Below are 19472 nucleotides of genomic sequence, written 5' to 3'. Positions count from 1 at the left end.
GAGTATGAAAAGACCTCTCTATGGAAATTTTTAATAAAAGGATTTAGAATTAGAAAAACTGAATTGTACCCTTTTCTTGTTTTGAGATTTCCATCTCTTCAGGCAACCAGGGCTAGGAACCATGGTAGATATTAGGAATACAGAGATGAATAGTATGTGATCCTAGTCATTGAGACACCCATGATTGACATTGCGTGTGTGCGTGTATTTGTGTGTGACAGTCATGTTAACGGGTCATTATGGTACAGCAAGTTATACCAGAACAAAGTTCAGTGGAAGCACAGAAAAGAGAGCATTTGTCTTCATGGTAGAATCAAAGGGGAACTGGTAACCACGAGGGGAAGCTGTGTAAATCCCATGTGCGCAATGATCCTATATTGACAGCTTTGCTTTCAGAGAAACCTCAGTGGAGAATCCCAAAACCATTTAAAGAACTATTTGAATCTTTCTTCAGAAAACATGAAAGGGGGAGTATGTAAAACCCATTGAAACCATCGTAAATTCATCTTTCCTCCTCCTCTATCTTACTGTTATCCATCTGCACACACAAATAGTGGTTCACAGTAATCCCACCTTTTTTCAGTACAAACCCTCAGAGCTATGACATTTAGACCAGTTGAGTACCTCTTTTTTACTTCCCATTTTGGCCCAGTCACTCCAAGAAAAGGAAGATTAAGAATTCTTTCTCCTCCAAGGCTGGTTGGAGGGGATGGGAAAAACTGTAAAACCTTACAGTTGAATAGTTTTGCTTATACCCAATCACGTAGTTTACTCTTACAAAGTTTTTTACATAATATATCATTTTGTCCTTATAGTTCCCTTTTGAGTTGAGGAAGAGTGTAATTATGATGCCCATTTTATAATGATGAAACAGATTCAGTGCCAATGCCATATGATCTTCTTCTTGAAGTCAGACTGCTATGTGCAAAGAAATGGAGGAGTGTCTTTTCAAGTAGGAAAATAGCTTTTGCAGAGAGAGGGAGACCTGGAAATGATGCTGTGAACATCTCAGGGTGCCAGGACTACAGGATGGTAGATTGATTATAGGGTCAGACCATAAGGTGGGAAAGGTAATTTGGGCTGAGTGGTAAAGAACCTTATTTTTCATGTTACTTTCTCCTGAAGGCAGTGGTGAGCTAACAGGATGTTATTAAAAGGAGAGAAATGACAAGATCAGATTTGTCTTGGAGGAAGATTTTATGGCAGTAATGTGGGGGAAGTCTGGAGTGAGAACACGGTGACATGTTGCCCAGCACAGAGGAGTTCTTAAGTGCTTAGCCCCTAGATTCAGACTCACTGGGGTTCTAATCTTGACTCTGCCATTTGGCAGCTTCATGACCTTGGAAAAGATGCTTCAATCCTCCACACCTAGGTTTCCCCATTTATAAATTGCAGATAACAGTAGTACCTTCTTCATGGGGCAATCTGAAGCTTGTAGAGGACTTAGAACAGTGCCTGGCACATAGCTGATTCACTTTGTTACACAGCAGAAACTAACACAACACTGTAAAGCAATTATACTCCAATAAAGGTGTTAAAAAAAAGAAAAAAATGATAACTGTTAACCCTCTATCTGGACGATGAGGTTCCCAAGGAAGATAAGTCTATGGAAATGGGAGGGAAGGGTCTAAATATAGGTGACATGTCTAAGTTACAAGTGAGAGGTCTTGGCGATTGATTGGGTGTACAGATAAAGGGGAAGGAGTTGAAGTATTTCTCCTTTGGGTGATGGGTGCACGGTTTCATGCCAACAGAAGAATATATGAGAGAGTAAGACTGTGGTGGACGGATACTGAGTTCAGATTCAGGAATGTTCATTTCCAGAGGCCTGCAAATTATATAAGAACTCAGGCTAAACATAATTATAAAGCCAACATCCTATAAAATATAATCTATTTCAGAGGGAAATAAAACAAAGTTTGCATTACCTGAATAATTTTCTCAATTAACAAGGATACTAAAAATTGACTATAAGTGGTTACTGTAGCAGAAACATGTAATATATTGCATCAGAATCAATGCCAAACCTTCTGTCCTATAAATATGTTCATGAGATATAACAATTTATATCTTTTTAAGGGAATTAACTGTTTACAGAGTGTTTACATGTGATTAACTGTTCCACACAACAACTCTGAGGTAAAGAAAAAAAAAGAATTGCGTTTATGGTCTTCAATTTTCGATGATAAAATTGAGGCCCTAAAAATTCCTATGGTTAGTAAGAGTAAAGCTCAGATTTATCCCCAAACTCTCTGAATCTTAAGCCTCATAATCCTAACCCCCAAATTCTATGACCTCTTTCAGCTGTGTAGTAATGAGAGAAAATCCTTTATCTTCGAAATGCAATTCCCTATATGTAAAAATATTTCTTTATACTACAAGTAATACGTTCTAGGCTTCTCCAATGTGTGAGTACACATGTGGTCATGTTAGTATTAATAACCCTTGTAATTTTAGTAAAATCTAAATCTTACTGCCTCTGCAAGACACTGCATGCCCCTCTGTTTTGTATCTTACCCCTTTACCACTTTGTACCCTCAACCACACTAATCTTCTTTCTATTCCTTGAACATAGCAACTTTATTATATCCCCTGGGCCTCTGCATTTGCTGTTCCCTCGAGTGGAATACTTGTCTTCCATAACTTGGCATGGTTGATTTCTTCTTGTCGTATACTATCCTAGCTCAGATTGAGGAAGCCTTCCCGGGTCACCATATGTAATGTTCCCTCACTCAGAACCTCATTATCACATACCTTGTTCTGTTTTCTTCATAGCCCCTATTACTGGGCTCCATGAGGGCACAGATTATATGCTGTATTTTTTCACTCTTGTATCTCTGGGAATGAACAGTTCCTGTGCAAAACTGGTGCACACTCAATATTTATTGAGCAAATAAATGAAAACTTTGCATCTATTCTTGCTTCTACTCACAATCAGGGCCTTTTAACCTCTCTTGAAAAGTTACTTCTTTCCTAGGTATCTCTTGGGGTACCCACGGGTAGCCTCAATTGTACTCATAAAGTAGCCATTGGTTACAGTCACCCTTATGGGCCAGTCCATTCTTCCCTGACGCTTAGGCTTCTTTTGGTGGTTGTCTGCTGTCCTTGCAGCTACTAAAAGGACTCTTGCTACTGCCATTGCTGGGTTTTCAGAGAGTTGCTGGATTTCATGTAAAGACGGGGGGGTGGGGATGGATTAGCATTCTCCAAAACCCTGTACCACACCTCAATGTTGCTTGGCACCAAAGCTCCCTAAGTTTCCTATGAAAGAAGCTCCTTCTTCACAGCCTGGGCAGGGACCAGATGACAACCCATGTCTCCGTTGTTCCGATGTTTTTCTCAGAGTCCCTGCAACTAAGACATGAATACCTAACCCAAACTCCTCACTTGTCTTCTAGCCTCAGATGCAAAGGCTTTTCTACCTACCAACACATGCTCTCAAGTGTGGGTCACCACCAACCTGCCAGTTCCCAAAATAGTCAAACTCAGATTACCAGGCTGCGCTAACCAGATTGTACTCTGATTCATATATTTCATGGAAGCCTCACAACATGACCATGAATTTGTTATTAAAATTACCTGTCATTTTAATATAACAGGACAATACATTTTCTTGTTTATGGATACTTAACGTATAGAAAAAGTATAAAACCGTGCTGAAAAAAAGATAACACCAGATTCAAAGTAGTGATTCTGTCTGAAGATGGAGGAGCAGAAAGGGAAATGGGTTTTAAATCTTTTGGGGAGTTTGTATTTCTTAAAGAAAAAGAGTTCTAGGGAAAATACAACCAAAAGTTAACAACGTTTAAATCTGGATGGGTAGGTACCTGAGTCTGTCCTATTATTTTTTGAGTGTCTCCAACTATATTCGTAATTCATGAGTCTTCCTACCCATGAACATGATATACCTCTCCATTTATTTAGGCCTTATTTAATTTTTCCCTTTAGTGTTACGCAGTGTTTAGTGTAAACTTCTAATAGGTAATCTTTAGATGTATCCCATGTATTTCACTTTTTATTTATTTATTTGGTTGTGTGGGGTCTTAGTTGCAACACGTGGCCTCCTTAGTTGCAGCAGGCAGGCTCCTTAGTTGCGGCTCATGGGCTCCTTAGTTGTAGGTCACCGGCTCCTTAGTTATGGCACGCAAACTCTTAGTTGCAGCATGCATGTGGGATCTAGTTCCCAGACCAGGGATCGAACCCAGGCCCCCTGCATTGGGAGCAAGGGGTCTTTTTTTCTTTTGAATTTTATTTTATTTATTTTTTATACAGCAGGTTCTTATTAGTTATCCATTTTATACATATTAGTGTATACATGTCAGTCCCAATCTCCCAATTCATCACACCACCACCACCCCCCCGCCACTTTCCCCCCTTGGTGTCCATGCGTTTGTTCTCTACATGTGTATCTCTCTTTCTGCCCTGCAGACTGGTTCGTCTGTACCATTTTTCTAGGTTCCATATATATGCATTAATATACGATGTTTGTTTTTCTCTTTCTGACTTACTTCACTCTTATGACAGTCTCTAGATTCATCCACCTCTCTACAAATGATCCAGTTTCGTTCCTTTTTATGGCTGAGTAATATTCCATTGTATATATGTACCACATCTTCTTTATCCATTCGTCTGTCGATGGGCATTTAGATTGCGTCCATGACCTGGCTATTTGTAAATAGTGCTTCAATGAGCATTGGGGGGAGCACGGGGTCTTAACCATTGTGCCACCAGGGAAGTCCCCCATGTATTTCACTTTCTGATGCTATGGTAAATGATAATTTTTAAATTTCATTTTTTTATTGCTAGTATATGAAAATACAATTGATTTTTGTGTTATCAACTTTGAGTCCCATGACTTTGCTGTCATTTTTACTTCTAGTAGCTTTTCTCGTGTTTCTTTCTTTTTCTTTCTTAATTTTAGCAAATAACTTATGCAAGTTGTCTGTGGATAAAGACAGGAATTTTTGCTTGTTTGTTTTACATTTTTTATCTTTTTCTTTTTTTTTTTTTTTTTTTTGCCTTATAATACTACCCAGGAACTCTTAATATAATATTGAATAGAAGTAGTAAGAGGAGATATTATTTACCCTGTTTTTGATTTCCCCGGAGACTCTCTCATGCTGCCGTTGGTAAATGGATGTCTCTTCTGATGGTTTAACATCAGAAAAATGACCAAACAGTGAATTTCACTTGGGGTGGAGCTAGAAGAGCTTAGCTAGATAGAAGGCTTGGTAGGCCTGAGAGTAAAAGGCCCAGAATACTTCACCCCACCCCACTTCCAGACAAGTTCCCGCTCTGGGCCATCCTGTCAACAAAAGTAGAGTTGTTCCCTATCGCCTCTTTTATGGAAATAGCTTCAGCCAAGATTTCTCCAGTTGGAACTTTCCCTAACCATGCCCTGAAGGATGGGTCTGTCCTAGTGATAATTCAGATGACTAAGTTGAAGACTCTTCTGCAACATGAACCTTATAGAACAATCTAGTGGATTTACTTGGAAAATTATCTCTTTCTTCAAGAGATGTAGCCTAAGGAGTCTTATAGGATCACAGAGAAAAGGAACTTGGGGAAAGATGTGGTAATTCCTTTCATTTTATAGGTCTGAGGAAACTGAGGCCTATAGAGAAGGAACTTGCATAGAGTAACATTAACTAATTAGGAGAGCCAGGACCTAAATCACGTTTAGTGTGATGGTTGTTCTTCTAGTACTCCTTTTAGTGTTGATAAGATATTTGACATACTGTAACGTAGGTTGTGTCAGGACACTTGGCTTTTGGATAAAATAGACGTAAGATCTCAAACAGACGTTTGAGTAGGTGGCATGAGCCAGGCATTATGCTAGGGAGACCTAATTAAGGATTCGGCAGTAGCTGAAGGGACCCTGCCCTAGAGGAGCACTCAGTGGAGGAGAAAACCATAAGATTATCCAACGCATTGTGACTGGTGGTGTTAGGGAAGAGACCTGTGAACCGAGTAGGCATTGAGGAAGGAATGGGGAAAAGCCTCTGGGGTCTGGGGTTCTGGCAGTCTCCATTCTAGTATCCTCGTAATCCATACGTAGGAACCAGGAGAGCATCCTGGCCCATGATTCGTGGGTTACCATAGGCAGGACCTGTGGTGCTTCCTGAATCCGGGTGTGAAGCGTTGCCTTATGGGTGGTATCTGTTGATTTTCTCAGGCAGTCCTTTCCTGGAGAGATGCTTGACCTCTGACCTCCTGGCACAGTTCTGCTTTATGACTTCGTAGCAGCAGTAGCAGCTGATGATGACCTTTGTGAGGCACAGAGTGGAGGGTTTTACATAAGTGGCCCTTGTGGGTCAAGGAGTGAGAAATAAGAGTTGAAATAAGTTCATGTCCTTGGAGGATTATGGGCTGTGCTCCATCTTTCTGGAAATGTCCGTTCATCTTCAGAAAGTCTCCTACCTCCTCTCGAGTGAGGGCTCCCAGAGGTACTGTATTAGGGTGGTTCTGATGACCTTTCTTCTGCGGCTCTTGACTCGCTCGGGGTGTTGCAAAAAGTTCAGGGTAGTTAGGTTTCCAAGTCAAAGGACATAAATAGGTAGATTTTCAGATTCACATTCCACCTTTGACACAGCCATACAGATTTCATAGCCCCTGTTAAGGGGCTGTATTTATGTATTATTTGTGGGTGTTATTAAACGTATATGTAAATGTCTATATATGTAAATACATATCATTTATGTATTATTTGTGACTTAGACTTACATATTGACAGCAGACGCTTTCAGTTTAGTTTTGTAGCCTCTCTGCTTCCTGCCCGAGAAGATTCAGATTTCTAGTTTTTATTAATCAGAAATCACATCTGCTCTTGTTTCTCCTCCTCCAAATGACATCGCATGCCTGCTTCCTAGAAGAGGGCTGCAGTCTGTAATTTCGGCTAGTCACATTCTGACCTGTGAGCGACTTCACCTGGCAGTCTGTCGGTTGCTGTGGCAGTGGAAAAATCAGTCTGGGGGATCTGTTTGCTGTGTATTAATGTCACCTGGGGTTTTGCTCTCTTTTCAGGTTGCAGTGCTTTTGTCCACAAAGGCTGTAGAGAAAGTCTGGCCTCCTGTGCAAAGGTCAAAATGAAGGTAAGACATTTCTGGCTAAACCAATAAGATCTTCAGAGATGGGAGATTTGGGGTTGTAGTTTTTGTTTATTTTCATCATTTGGTACCTACTTTGAGACTAAAATAACCAAAAATGATTTTTCTCTTCTTAACACACTTGGGAATTTGTGGCTTTTGGAAGGTAAAATGCTTTCAGAGCTTCTCCATGTTAAATGCACGTTTCTCTGTGATTTTAATCTGTGTCGCCGTTGAAGTGGTTTTCTTCTTAACTGTGTCTGCAGACCTCCTCTCCCTTTCACACGCCTGGCTTCCTTCTTCAGGACCATGAGGGCAGCAGGTGGAAATCAGGGGCTCTGACACGCTGATGGGCTGGGGAGTGTCAGGGTTAAATGGGCCTGTCTGGCAGCACTTTTCTCCACAGGCTCGTGTGGATCACATGACAGGAGCAGGAAGTGTATGATGGTACGTGCTCTGAGTATGCAGCTGTGTGATAACAGGCACTGCATATCAGAGCCCTTAAAGAAAGAGTACGGGGCTGGGGGCAGATGGGTGTTTAGGTGGCCTGTGTGGTTTTCAGTGTTGTAGTCACTCATAAATGTCTTTGTTCCTTGTCAGAAGAGTGCTCTCCAGCTCCATCTACACAGATGCTCAGCATGCTGTGTGCTTCCAGTAACCAAACGCATTTATCTAGTGCAGTGGCCTCAAACTGGAGTGTGCATTAGAATCACCTTGGGGGCTTGTTATAAGATGACAGTGGGCCCCACTCCCAGAGCTTCCAGTTTGGCGGGTGGGGAGGGGGCAGGAACTTGCCTTTCTAATAAGTTCCCAGATGATGCTAATGCTGCTAGTCCGAGGACCACACTTTGAGAAGCACTGAACTCTAGTGTAAAGATGACAGACCTCTGTACCTCAGATCTTATTCAGTCCATGGACATAAATTTTGTTTGGCTCATGGAGTAATTTTTTTTTTATTTGAGTTAGTGTATTTATTGAAAAATCGTATTTCACACCAGTTTGGATTTCCAATTTCTCCTGAAGAAATGGAAGATCTCACAACCCTGGTATTTCCCCTTACCCAGCATTCCCAATTCCCACCTTGCTCTTTTTCTTTTTTTCCATAGTACTACTTATCACCTTCTTAGGGTCTACTTAACAACTGTATTTATTATATTACATTTACTTTTAATGATCTGTACCTTCCCCCCACTAGAATGTAAGCACTCAACTTGCCAAGTGATCCATCAATAGCTCCTAAGCACGTAGAACAGTATCTGGCCTGTAGTTCCTTAAATGTTGGAGAGGTGGGTGGTGGGTGATAATCCACTGGGGCTGAGTGACTGCTGCCTCCTCTAGACAAGATATACAAGCCCCAGCCTGCCACTCCCCACCTCCTCCAACTCACCTCTGTCCTTTGTTACCTGCCTCACCCCACAGGCATTTGAGTTTGTGATCTCTGGTAAGACTGCTGTTACTGTGAATGTGCTATAGAGAAGGAGAATGATAGGGATACAGCCTATCCCATAGGAAAGAATGTAACCTGAAAGGGGGAGTTCCATTTTAAATGGACCCTTTTTCACTAATGATTTATCTCAGACTAATTGCTTCAGTCTGTAATTTCTCACACAGTGTCTCTGTTCCATGCTACAACAAAAGTCTTAAAACTAGCACTTTACCTAAGAATTATTTAACACCGTATAAATGTGAGTCACTGGAGAAATAGAAACAAAAAGGGCACAGATGCCGCTCTTAAGGAATCAGCATTCTGGTGGGGAAGATGGACAAGCAGACGATGACCATAAGTAAGGAAAAAACTAGGCGGGGGCACATGCAGGATTCTAAGGGGTGCCAGTCACTGCCTCGGGTGAGGAGAAGAAAGAAGCTAACAGATGGCTCTACCAAGGAGGGATTATCTTGAAATAGAAGAATGTCATGCCTGTGAAGGTGAAGAGAGCATTCCAGGCAGAAGAGACGGCATTTGCAGGATCAGAGTGCTTGGCGGGTTCAGAGGGGAGCCAGAGTGGGTGGCTTATCTAGGACTAGGGTGCTGAGGACCATTGGCAGGAATAGAGCAGGGAAGTAGGAGCAGCTGGCTTCCTGCTCTAGGCCTCTTGAAACTTGACAGAAGATAAATTGTAAAGGCAGGGTTCACTCAGGCTTTCTTTTCCTTTCAGCAGCCCAAAGGGAGCCTTCAAGCACATGACACATCTTCGCTGCCCACGGTCATTATGAGAAACAAGTGTAAGTAGCTCAGCCCACGTCTCATGATTCCTTTTCGCCTCTCTGGTTCAGGACTTGCCCATACTTCTGTAGTATTTATTTGTTATTCTTAAGCAAGATTTGAATACCTATTTTGAATACTTAGAGAAGGCTGCAGTTTCATTGACCAAAAGCTTACCATTCTACCATCAAACTCTCTGGAAGGTTCTAGAATAGTGTGTGTCTTCGCTTAAAAGGCAGCACCTTAGGGCCTCCCTGGTGGCGCAGTGGTTGAGAGTCCGCCTGCCGATGCAGGGGATACGGGTTCGTGCCCCGGTCTGGGAGGATCCCATATGCCGCGGAGCGGCTGGGCCCGTGAGCCATGGCCGCTGGGCCTGCGCATCCGGAGCCTGTGCTCCGCAACGGGAGAGGCCACAACAGTGAGAGGCCCGCATACCGCAAAAAGAAAAAAAAAAAAAAAAAAAGGCAGCACCTTAGCCCTGTGTGTCTTGAAATTTCTCTTGCGTGAGTCGACAGTGAAACTTGCTTTTAGCAGCGTTACAGTTGCATCAGATGAGATCTTGCTTATAAACTTCTTGACAAACTGTGGAGTTATGAAAATCTTTTTTTCCCCAAGGACTTCAGTGGTACACAAATTGGGTAAATCACACCTCTCCCATTCACATCAACCTGTCTTCTCCAGTCTGTGCAAAGCTTCACTTTGGTTTTACTTAATATTTTCCCCTTTTCATTCTTCATTCCCTATCTCATTCCTTTCCCCTCCTCAGCACGCACTGCAGTATACTTAATGTAAACCTCTCTAATCTGCCATATCTTTAGACATATGTGTACCTCTGGAAATATCTCTTATGGTTTTGTGCGTTAAATGTAAATCAGATGATAGGACTTGCTTAGCCATTCTGCTGGGGTTTTTTCCACTCAATATGGTTTTGAGATCTATGCGTGTTACTATAGGTAAGCTATTGTCTCAGATCACTGCATGGTGTTCTTTCATAAATATACACCACATTATAATTATCAGTTCCCCCAAAGCGGTTGTCTGAGTTGTTTCCAACCCCTGTCATAAAGATGCAGTAATGAATATCACCTAAATTTGCTCTATGGGAGCCCATGTGAAACTTACCCTCAGGCCGTGTTTTTCAAAGGGTAGACCCTGGATCAATTAGAAGTGCCAATTCTTGGGCCCTACCCAGACCTACTACGTCAGAGATTCCAGAGGCAGAGCCCAGTGATCTGTGTTTTAGTAGATGCTCCAGGTGACGGTGATGCACACACTCGAGCTTGAGGACCACTGCTCTGTGCCCGACTGCTCTGAGTGCTTCCAGATGGACCCGGAATGGCTGTGCCACCAGCAGGGTATGGAGTCCCCTTAGACAGAAGTCCAATTATTGCCCATCTTTGCATGTGGATTCCTAGAAGAAAGGTTGTGCCAGACTGTCACCCACTTTAACCAATGATCCAACCCATTCCAACACATTTTACAAGTCTAATCTTCCTTAAACTTTTGTTCTGTGACATTATCCCTTATTTCAGAAACCTTTTTTTTTCTTTCAAATCAGATAAAATAGCATTTTTCCAAAAAAATACCTATTATGTCTGATCCCCGCATGTATTCTTATTCCTGTTTTATTCCTGAGGTAACGTAGTGGTAAGAGTACAGATTGTGGATTCAAGTTGGATGGGTCTGAGTCCCAGCATCCCACTTAACAGCCGCATAACCTCGGGCGTTTACTAAATCCCCTGTACCTCGTTTTCCTCCTCTGTGAAAAGATGGTAATAGTATCAGCAGGTGGTCATCGGGTTTAAGTGAGATCACACCAGTGAAGTACTTGGTGAGAGGCCTCCTTCAGTGTTTGCTTTCAACACTACCATCACCATCACAAATAAGGATGCTGAGGCTCAGAGAGTAGTTAGCAACTTCCCTGAGTGGAGTGGATTGGTTTCAACAAGGGAAAGTTGTTGTTTTCACCCCCCATGCTGCCTTTTAGATGCAGGTTGTTCTTTATAAGGTTCAGGGCTCTGCAAGACATGACTTCGTTCTGGTTCTGCTTCTCCAGCCATTTCACTGATCCCTTATATACACCCCTCTACGTACTTCCTCTTTTGCTTGTTTTCTCCCTTTCACATTAATAGAGTGTTTCTGCCTTCCTTCATGTAGTTCTCCTCATCAAAATGTCCTCTTTTTCTGTTGACTTACCCACATCCTACTGTTCTTCAAGAACCGGTGTTTCTTCCTCCATCAGATTTTATCTGCTCAGCAGCTTCCCTTCTGAGACACTGAGGATGTGCTCCAGGTTCTTGAACACTTGAGCATGTTCTCTTCCCCGCCAGTTGCCCTTCTTCCCTGTTGGTGTGGGACCCACATCTCCTAGTTTCCTGTGTGCTTTCTGCAGGAAGGGTCTGGTCGTGTTATAGGGTAGCATGTTTCTGGTATTTATTATATCACCTTCTTCTAAATAGAATTTGAATTGGAAATTAATGGTTTTATTAATTTTATTAAGTCAGAAACATCCTGTAATACTGTGAAGCCATAACAGCTGCCCCAGTCTTATTTCCTTCAGCTCCTGATGCTTCTGGGGATGGACAGGTAATGCAGCAGTTTAGTTAGCTACCAAGGAAAAATAATTTGCTACCCAGATGGCAGTGTGACTACTTTAGCATGAAATTGGAGCTCCAGTTTCCTCTTTGGTCAAGTTCAAGAGAAATATGCAGTGTGAGGACAAATTAGCTATGTGACCTCAAACACGTGTTGCATTTTCCTCATCTGTAAACTAAAGGAATTGGTCAAAACCTGTGTTCTCAGACATTGTACAGAAGAATTGCTTGGGAAGCTGGTAAACGTGTAGGCTCCCAGGTCCCACCCGCACAGAACAAGGAGGGCTGGGAATTTGCATATCTAACCAGCCCCTGACACGTTTCTTGGTAGGTCCTCCCAAAGAACACCAGCCTCAGTTATCTCTGAGGCTCCTTTTATCCTTAAAATTCTCTCAGTCTCCTTTTCTCTTACTTTGAATTAGTTTACATTTTTAAATATATGATTCTTTATCCTCACTACCATCACAGCCCACAGGTAAACCGCTTTTCTTAGTTTTATATTTATCTTCCTTAAGTTTCTTTATCAAAATAAAGCAAATACCAATTTGGATTATTAATTACGTTTTTAAAACATAAAAGGTGGTCTGTTGTGCACTTCATTCTGCACCTTGATTTTTTTTTTTTTTTGCGGTACACGGGCCTCTCCCTGTTGTGGCCTCTCCCGTTGCGGAGCACAGGCTCTGGACGCACAGGCTCAGCGTCCATGGCTCACGGGCCCAGCTGCTTCGCAGCATGTGGGATCTTCCCTGACCGGGGCATGAACCCATGTCCCCTGCATCGGCAGGCGGACTCTCAACCACTGCGCCACCAGGGAAGCCCTGCACCTTGATTTTTTTCCCCCTTAATATGTTATTTGCAGATCTGTGTCAGTTCATGGAAAGTGTCCTCATTTTTTTTTAAAGCTTCTTAGGATTCACATGTAGGCTGTACCATGATTTATTAACTGATCTTCTTTTGATTCTCATTTTGCTTTTACCAAACTTTGCATTGAATAACTTTGGACATATGTCATTTCAAATATAAACAAGTAAATCTTGTAGAATAAACATATCCTAAATGGAATTACGGGATCAAAGATAGGCATTTACAGTTTCAACAGCTATTGCCAAGTTGTCTTCCATAGAGCTTTTGTACCTATTTACACTCCCAGGGTAAATCTCTTTTAAAGCAGTTTGCTTCTATTTGGCATTCATCAGGTGAGTCAGTGCTGGTGGGCATGTGTCGGTGATACTTCATTTGGTGTCCTTTCGTTCTTTACAGCCTCCCAGCCCAAGGAGCGCCCTCGGTCCGCAGTCCTCCTGGCCGATGAAACCACTGCCGCCCCCATGTTTGCTAACAGACGGTCCCAGCAGAGTGTGTCGCTCTCCAAAAGTGTCTCCATTCAGAACATTGCTGGGTGAGTGGGGATGTAAAGCTAACACAGTTGACATCTAGGTGACAGAGCATAATAATTTATACCATTTGACAAAAAGATTGTTTTAGAAAGAAATGTATAACGTAATGGGTTAGTGCTACAGCTGAGTGGGGTGAGGATTACACTTTGATGCACCATCATGATCACCATTTTGTAGCAAGGATCCCCTTTAAACACCATTTTTAGGCCAGTTGTCCTCTGCTTTTATACATGATCAGCCCTGCTTTTATTTTATTTTATTTTTTTATTTTTTTTTGCGGTACACGGGCCTCTCACTGTTGTGGCCTCTCCCATTGCGGAGCACAGGCTCCGGACGCGCAGGTTCAGCGGCCATGGCTCACGGGCCCAGCCGCTCTGCGGCATGTGGGGTCTTCCCAGACCGGGACACGAACCCGTGTCCCCTGCATCGGCAGGCAGACTCTCAACCACTGCGCCACCAGGGAAGCCCCAGCCCTGCTTTTAAAGAACCTGCCTTCTAAAAGGATGATTTTCCGATCAAAATAAGAAGTGGGAATAGGAAAAAAGATTTAATTCTGAATGTTTGGTTTCAATCACTTGTATTTTCATATGTCACACTTTTCTGTTGGTCAGATGAACCTGGGGGGAGGGGGTAACTGTGTTTTGTTTCGCTTTTTTTTTTTTTTAAACTTGCCTCTGACTCTTAAGTCATGGGAGTGAATAATGGGCCGGGTACTACAGTAGGTTCCCCATCCCTCAACTGCACTGAGTTCCTTTTATGGTCCCTCCAGAAGTTGCTGTGGCCCCTGATTGTTCAGGCCTTGGCTGTCTGTGATTAGCACGGGGCCCATTATGATGTTGCTGGCTGTTTGGGGTAAGATGCCTGCCTTCCCATCCAGTAAAGAAGTCATCTCAAATGTAGGACTCAAAACATCTCTTGCAGCTCTCTTAACCTAGGCTGGAGGAAAATTCCCAACTGAAGGATGCAAATCTCCTTTTGTCTGTGTTTCCTAACCTCTGTGCTGGCTAATGTTTCCTCCTCATTAAAAACAAAGTTTCAGGGATTTTTATATCGTTTTGTCTTTCTGTTGTAATTAACCAAAGGCTTTCTTTTCCAAGTTCTGATGTTACCCAAATGAGTTTATATTATGACTTTTAAAAGTTGGCCTTTAAATAAAATTTAGTTTTAAATGACTCTGGCTTACTTTTGTGTTGTACCACAAACATCTACTGGGTGCCTAATGTGCTAGCTGGTGAGTTGGGCTCAAGAAAAGTTGGAAGAATATGGTTTAATATAAGTGCTTGGTCTATAGTTATTTAGGGAACACAGGGAAAAAGTCTAGTGGTTAGACATGAGTTTCAAACAGAAAAATTTCTTATATAATGTGTATGCAGTTTGAAGGAAGAGCATTCTCCTAGCTACCTATCGTTAAAAAAAATCCAAGGCTCAAAAAGTTCATTCTTGCAGTGATGTTAAATGCCTCCAACCTTCCTTAATAGTTTGTGTTGCATATTGCTGGGTACCTGACCTAAGTAATTTCTCTTCCATCATTGTAGTACTTGCAGCCAGCTGTCACTTTATAGTTTTTCAGATCTTCACTTAAGACCGGAAACTATGGCTTCTCAGAATGTATCTGACGGTATGTGTTTCCTTTTGCCCCCAGAGTTGGCAATGATGAGAACATATCAAACACCTGGAAATTCCTGTCTCATTCAACAGACTCACGAAATAAAATCAGCAAGGTCAATAAGTCAACAGAGTCCCTTACTGATGAGGGTAAGCAGAAATCACGGCATGTATTGTGTGTGTCTGCAGAGACTTTGTGCCATCTCCTAGAATGCAAGCACTAACGCATCTCCTGCCTCTTCCTTACTCCTGTGAAACTTCTCTGAACTGTCTGTAAAGCATCACATGCTTTATAATGAGTTGGTAAACCCACTTACCCTGTTGTTAGATGGTCATCCACTGAAGGATGTCATTGATTTTAATGTGGTCAGATTCTGGTACAAATGCTTCTCCTTCCCCTAGACTTTCGTACACGTTCAGTTCTAGCTCTCTTGGCACAGCTGTAAGCCTACTCTCTTAAACAGGTCAAGTCACCAGGACCCTGATCATGTCTTAATCACCTTTGATTTATGTGATGGTTATCACCCTTAACCGAAGTCTTGAATATAGAGTATGTCACTCTGGAACAGAAAATGATCTTTTCTAATAGAATATATATTCTATGAACATCCCTGTATTAGTGTAGAGTGTTTATGTCTCATGAAATTATCACCATGAGCAATGTCCAGCAGAGGGTTTTTTTTAGAGGTCACAGATGCAGGATTCTGATATTGATTTTTTTTGTATTTTGAGGAGTAGGCACAGACATGAATGAAGGGCAGCTAATGGGAGACTTTGAGATTGAGTCCAAACAGCTGGAAGCAGAGTCCTGGAGTCAGATAGTGGACAGCAAGTTTCTGAAACAGCAAAAGAAAGATGTGGTCATACGGCAAGAAGTGATTTATGGTGAGACTCTTCATGTGCTCTGCTAATATTTGATGTGCATTGTCTGGCATTGTTTATTAGGGGATTTATTGGGCTATGTCAAGTCAATTTTCAAGTATGTAGCATCTCAAAGATTTTCTTTTGAAAACTTTGAGGTATAGAGACATCTTATTCCTATCCTTTACTCTCTGTAAAATTATATTCTTTAATTTTATTGGAAATTTTATTTAATATGAGTGCTTATTTATGTGATAGTCCTAAAAAGAGATCTCTTGTGACAGTACAGTTTAATTCCTCAGCTACAGTAGAAACTAGACTAAACACAAGTCATTTCTGGGAAATAGGAACGTAGTAAATTATGAAAGGTCTTGAATCCCAATGAAGACCACATTGGAAACCACCACTTAAGAGTGATGGAATCCAGTACACCTGTCAGAAAATAGTGTGAGGTCCCGTGAAAAATCGAGGAATAGGATGAAAACACCTTAGGGAAAAGACAGCTGTTGACTCAGTTTTAAAGTTTAAATTGGGCCGTAAATAGCCTTAAGACAAAATTGGGCTGTTAGTAGCAGCAGACACACTTTGCAGGAGAATCCTCCAGGAGAGCATTCCTGACCACTGAGCCTTGTCCCTCCCCCAGAGCTGATGCAGACGGAGTTCCACCACCTCCGCATACTCAAGATCATGAGCGACGTGTACAGCCGTGGCATGAGGGCCGACCTGCTCTTTGAGCAGCAGATGGTGGAGAAGCTCTTCCCCTGTTTGGATGAGCTGATCAGTATCCACAGCCAGTTCTTTCAGAGGATCCTGGAGCGGAGGAAGGACTCTCTGGTGGATGAAAGTGAAAAGGACTTTCTCATCAAGAGGATTGGGGATGTGCTTGTGCACCAGGTGAGCAGCGGGTGGGCGCCTGGTGCCTCTCACACGCACTGGGGGCCCCGTAGCCGTGCGTTCACATCCTGGCTGGACTGCTCACGATCTCTGTGAGCTTAGGCAAGTGATTGCATCTCTCCGACCCTCAGTTTCTTCTTCTGTAACTGAGAACAGTAGATTTTCTCTTTTAATGCTATTTTAAAATTTAAGAGGTAATGTATATATAAAGTACCCAGCATACATGGTAGATGCGCAGTAAAAGCCAGTTTTTCTTCCTCAGGGTCTGTACCAACATCAGAGATACTATAGTTTAAGAGATCAAAAAATAGTTTTTGGAAGTCTCAACTTCAACTTGTGCCTCAAATCAAAAGGCTCATTTATCTAAAAACCACCTGAGACTAAAAACTTGACTTAGAAACTAAGAAACTGTAAAATAATTCATAAAATATTTCTTGCTAATATTTTCATCAGGGTATGGTATGGTTTCAATCCTACGTCAAAAGCAATTTAGCTAAAAGTTGTTTTGATACTTTCAGATGTATATGTCATAGGCAGTTTCTAAATGTTTCTTTTTTAAAACATTCTTTTTGAAAGATGAATAATGCTAGTGTAACCTTTATAGGCAGAGGGGATCGCATCACATCTGACTAGCTCTTTCTCACCGGCAAGTCTCTGCCTCCTTGTGGAAGCAGAGGCTTACTTGCTGGAACATTTGCCTGAGAATTGGAAATATTGTCCTTTCGTTGTATTCTTGAGTCTGTACCCCTTGCCCTATTAATTCATTGGTGCCTTCATTCATTCATTGTTCATGTATTCACTGGGCATTTACTCAATACCATGTGGAACCACAAAGGTAAGTATAGTGTAGACCTCTGCTTCATGGAACTCATGTTCTAGGAGTGAAGGATAGGCATGTCGTGAAGTAAATGCAGATGCAGTGTAGTGAATGCGTTCACACTGGTGGTCAGGGCCTCAAAGTGGGCATGGTCAGCTCTGCAAGTGAGGACCCTTCCTCCCCAAACATCCCCCTCCTGTCCTTCTCCATGTTTCTCCCTCTGCCCCTCCTCTCCACCCTCAGACCTGCACTGGTACTTCCTCTGGCCTTGTAGCTCCTTGTGTCTGTGCATGTTCTCTAGGAAGATGTTAGCCCCATGGTGTCCATGTGTTGGTTCTGAGCGCCAGCGCCAGAGTCACCCTTGTAGGGCACCTGCTTTGTGATGGGAGCCGATCACTTAAAAATCTCTCTGCCTCAGCTCCTCTGTTGGTAAAGGGGGAAAGGAAAGGCTACGCTGAACGTTTTTTCAAGTTTTGGGATAAGGATCAAGTTGTGTTGCCTCCAGAGATTGTTTGTCCAGCGGGAATTGATGCTTAGCATGTGTCTTGTGGACCACATACAGAAACTCAGCGGTTACCCCACAGTGAACGTAGCTTCAGATGAATGGTTGAGATTGCACACGCTTGGGAATGAGGTAAGTGCCATGCAGAATTGTTAGGCCTGCTGGCCTGAGGTAAGTAGGATAAACAGATCCCTAGGTAATGACGGCCGTTTCTGATGTCTTTCTGACTTATCAGGATGACTTCTTTGAGACTGCTACCTCATGAAAGACTTCTAGTGAGTCTCTCTGTTTTATTACTGTGTTATGACAAATGGGAGTTAAAACACATCTTGCATTTCTTATGTGCACAGTACATAGATATTTCTGTGTTTATTATTTTTTAAATATATGTAACAGCTTTACTGAAGTGTAATTCATATGCCATGTGATCCCATTTAAAGTGCACAGTTCAGTGGTTTTCAGTATATCCGTGACTCTTGTGCAGCCGTCGCCACAGTCCGTTGTAGAGCATTTTTATCATCGTCACCCCCACCAACTTCCCCAGCCCTAGGCAACCACTGATCTACTTTCTCTGTGGGCTTGCCTATTCTGCATATTTTATATAAATGGAATAAAGCAATATGTTGTCCTTTGTGATTGGCTTTTTTCATTCATATGTTATCCATTTATCCTCTGATGAACACTTGGGTTATTTCCACTCTGGGGCTGTTGTGAATAATGCTGCTGTGAACATTCATATACAGGTTTTTGTGTGGACATATGTTTTTATGTCAAGGAGTGGAATTGCTGAGTCATATGGTAACTCTATATTTAACTTTTTGAGGAACTGCTAAACTGTTTTCCAAAGCTCCTGTACCATTTTAATCTTTTAATCTTTGGAGGGAGCTCTCTTGGGTTTCACAAGTAGACTGGAAACTTTGGACAAAATGGTAATAGGAGTTTAGCACCCTGAGTTATGGCATAACCTCTGTTCTCTTTCCTCTGCAGTTTTCAGGAGAGAACGCAGAACGCTTAAAGAAGACATACGGCAAGTTTTGTGGGCAGCACAACCAGTCTGTAAACTACTTCAAAGACCTCTATGCCAAGGATAAGCGTTTTCAGGCCTTTGTGAAGGTATCGATGTGAAACGGTGGGGATTTCCCTGTTGTCCAGAGCCTTGTGTCACTGTCAGTTTTGGCTCAAGCCTTCTCCCTTGGGTAGATCCTGACACTTGGTTTACTTCCTTGCAGAAGAAGATGAGCAGTTCAGTCGTACGGAGGCTTGGAATCCCAGAGTGTATATTGCTTGTAACCCAACGGATCACCAAATACCCGGTTTTGTTCCAAAGAATATTGCAGTGTACCAAAGGTGCATCTCTCTCTGGACTCAGTCTTGTTTGCCAGTGGACTGTTCCAGTCTGTCCAACAGCACTGGAGACCCCGTAGAAGACCTCTTTTACGTCGAGAAGGTCTAAAAGAGAGCCTGTGTTTTATCTTAAAGACAGTTTTCTTGAGTGAAACCATAAGGTGTTATATCAG

The 19472-nt window shown here is 42.3% G+C and overlaps 1 protein-coding gene across 1 annotated transcript in view; it reads left to right on the top strand.

Annotated features, from left to right (window-relative positions):
* The first annotated feature begins 6364 nt into the window (after positions 1 to 6364).
* Positions 6365 to 19472, top strand: part of AKAP13 (A-kinase anchoring protein 13) — a 32725-nt gene continuing 19617 nt past the window's right edge. The window contains exons 1-9 of the mRNA XM_060096119.1: positions 6365 to 6446; positions 7024 to 7091; positions 9242 to 9308; positions 13143 to 13278; positions 14919 to 15031; positions 15614 to 15766; positions 16386 to 16636; positions 18943 to 19068; positions 19185 to 19302. Of these exons, the coding sequence (XP_059952102.1) occupies positions 6365 to 6446; positions 7024 to 7091; positions 9242 to 9308; positions 13143 to 13278; positions 14919 to 15031; positions 15614 to 15766; positions 16386 to 16636; positions 18943 to 19068; positions 19185 to 19302 (1114 nt within the window). The remainder of the gene's footprint in view (positions 6447 to 7023; positions 7092 to 9241; positions 9309 to 13142; positions 13279 to 14918; positions 15032 to 15613; positions 15767 to 16385; positions 16637 to 18942; positions 19069 to 19184; positions 19303 to 19472) is intronic.

This window comes from Mesoplodon densirostris, chromosome 4 (assembly GCF_025265405.1).
Source record: "Mesoplodon densirostris isolate mMesDen1 chromosome 4, mMesDen1 primary haplotype, whole genome shotgun sequence".
In the NCBI taxonomy this organism is placed as follows: domain Eukaryota; kingdom Metazoa; phylum Chordata; class Mammalia; order Artiodactyla; family Ziphiidae; genus Mesoplodon; species Mesoplodon densirostris.
The sequence above is the reverse complement of the archived record's forward strand: the minus strand, read 5'-3'. Positions and strand labels throughout refer to the sequence as shown.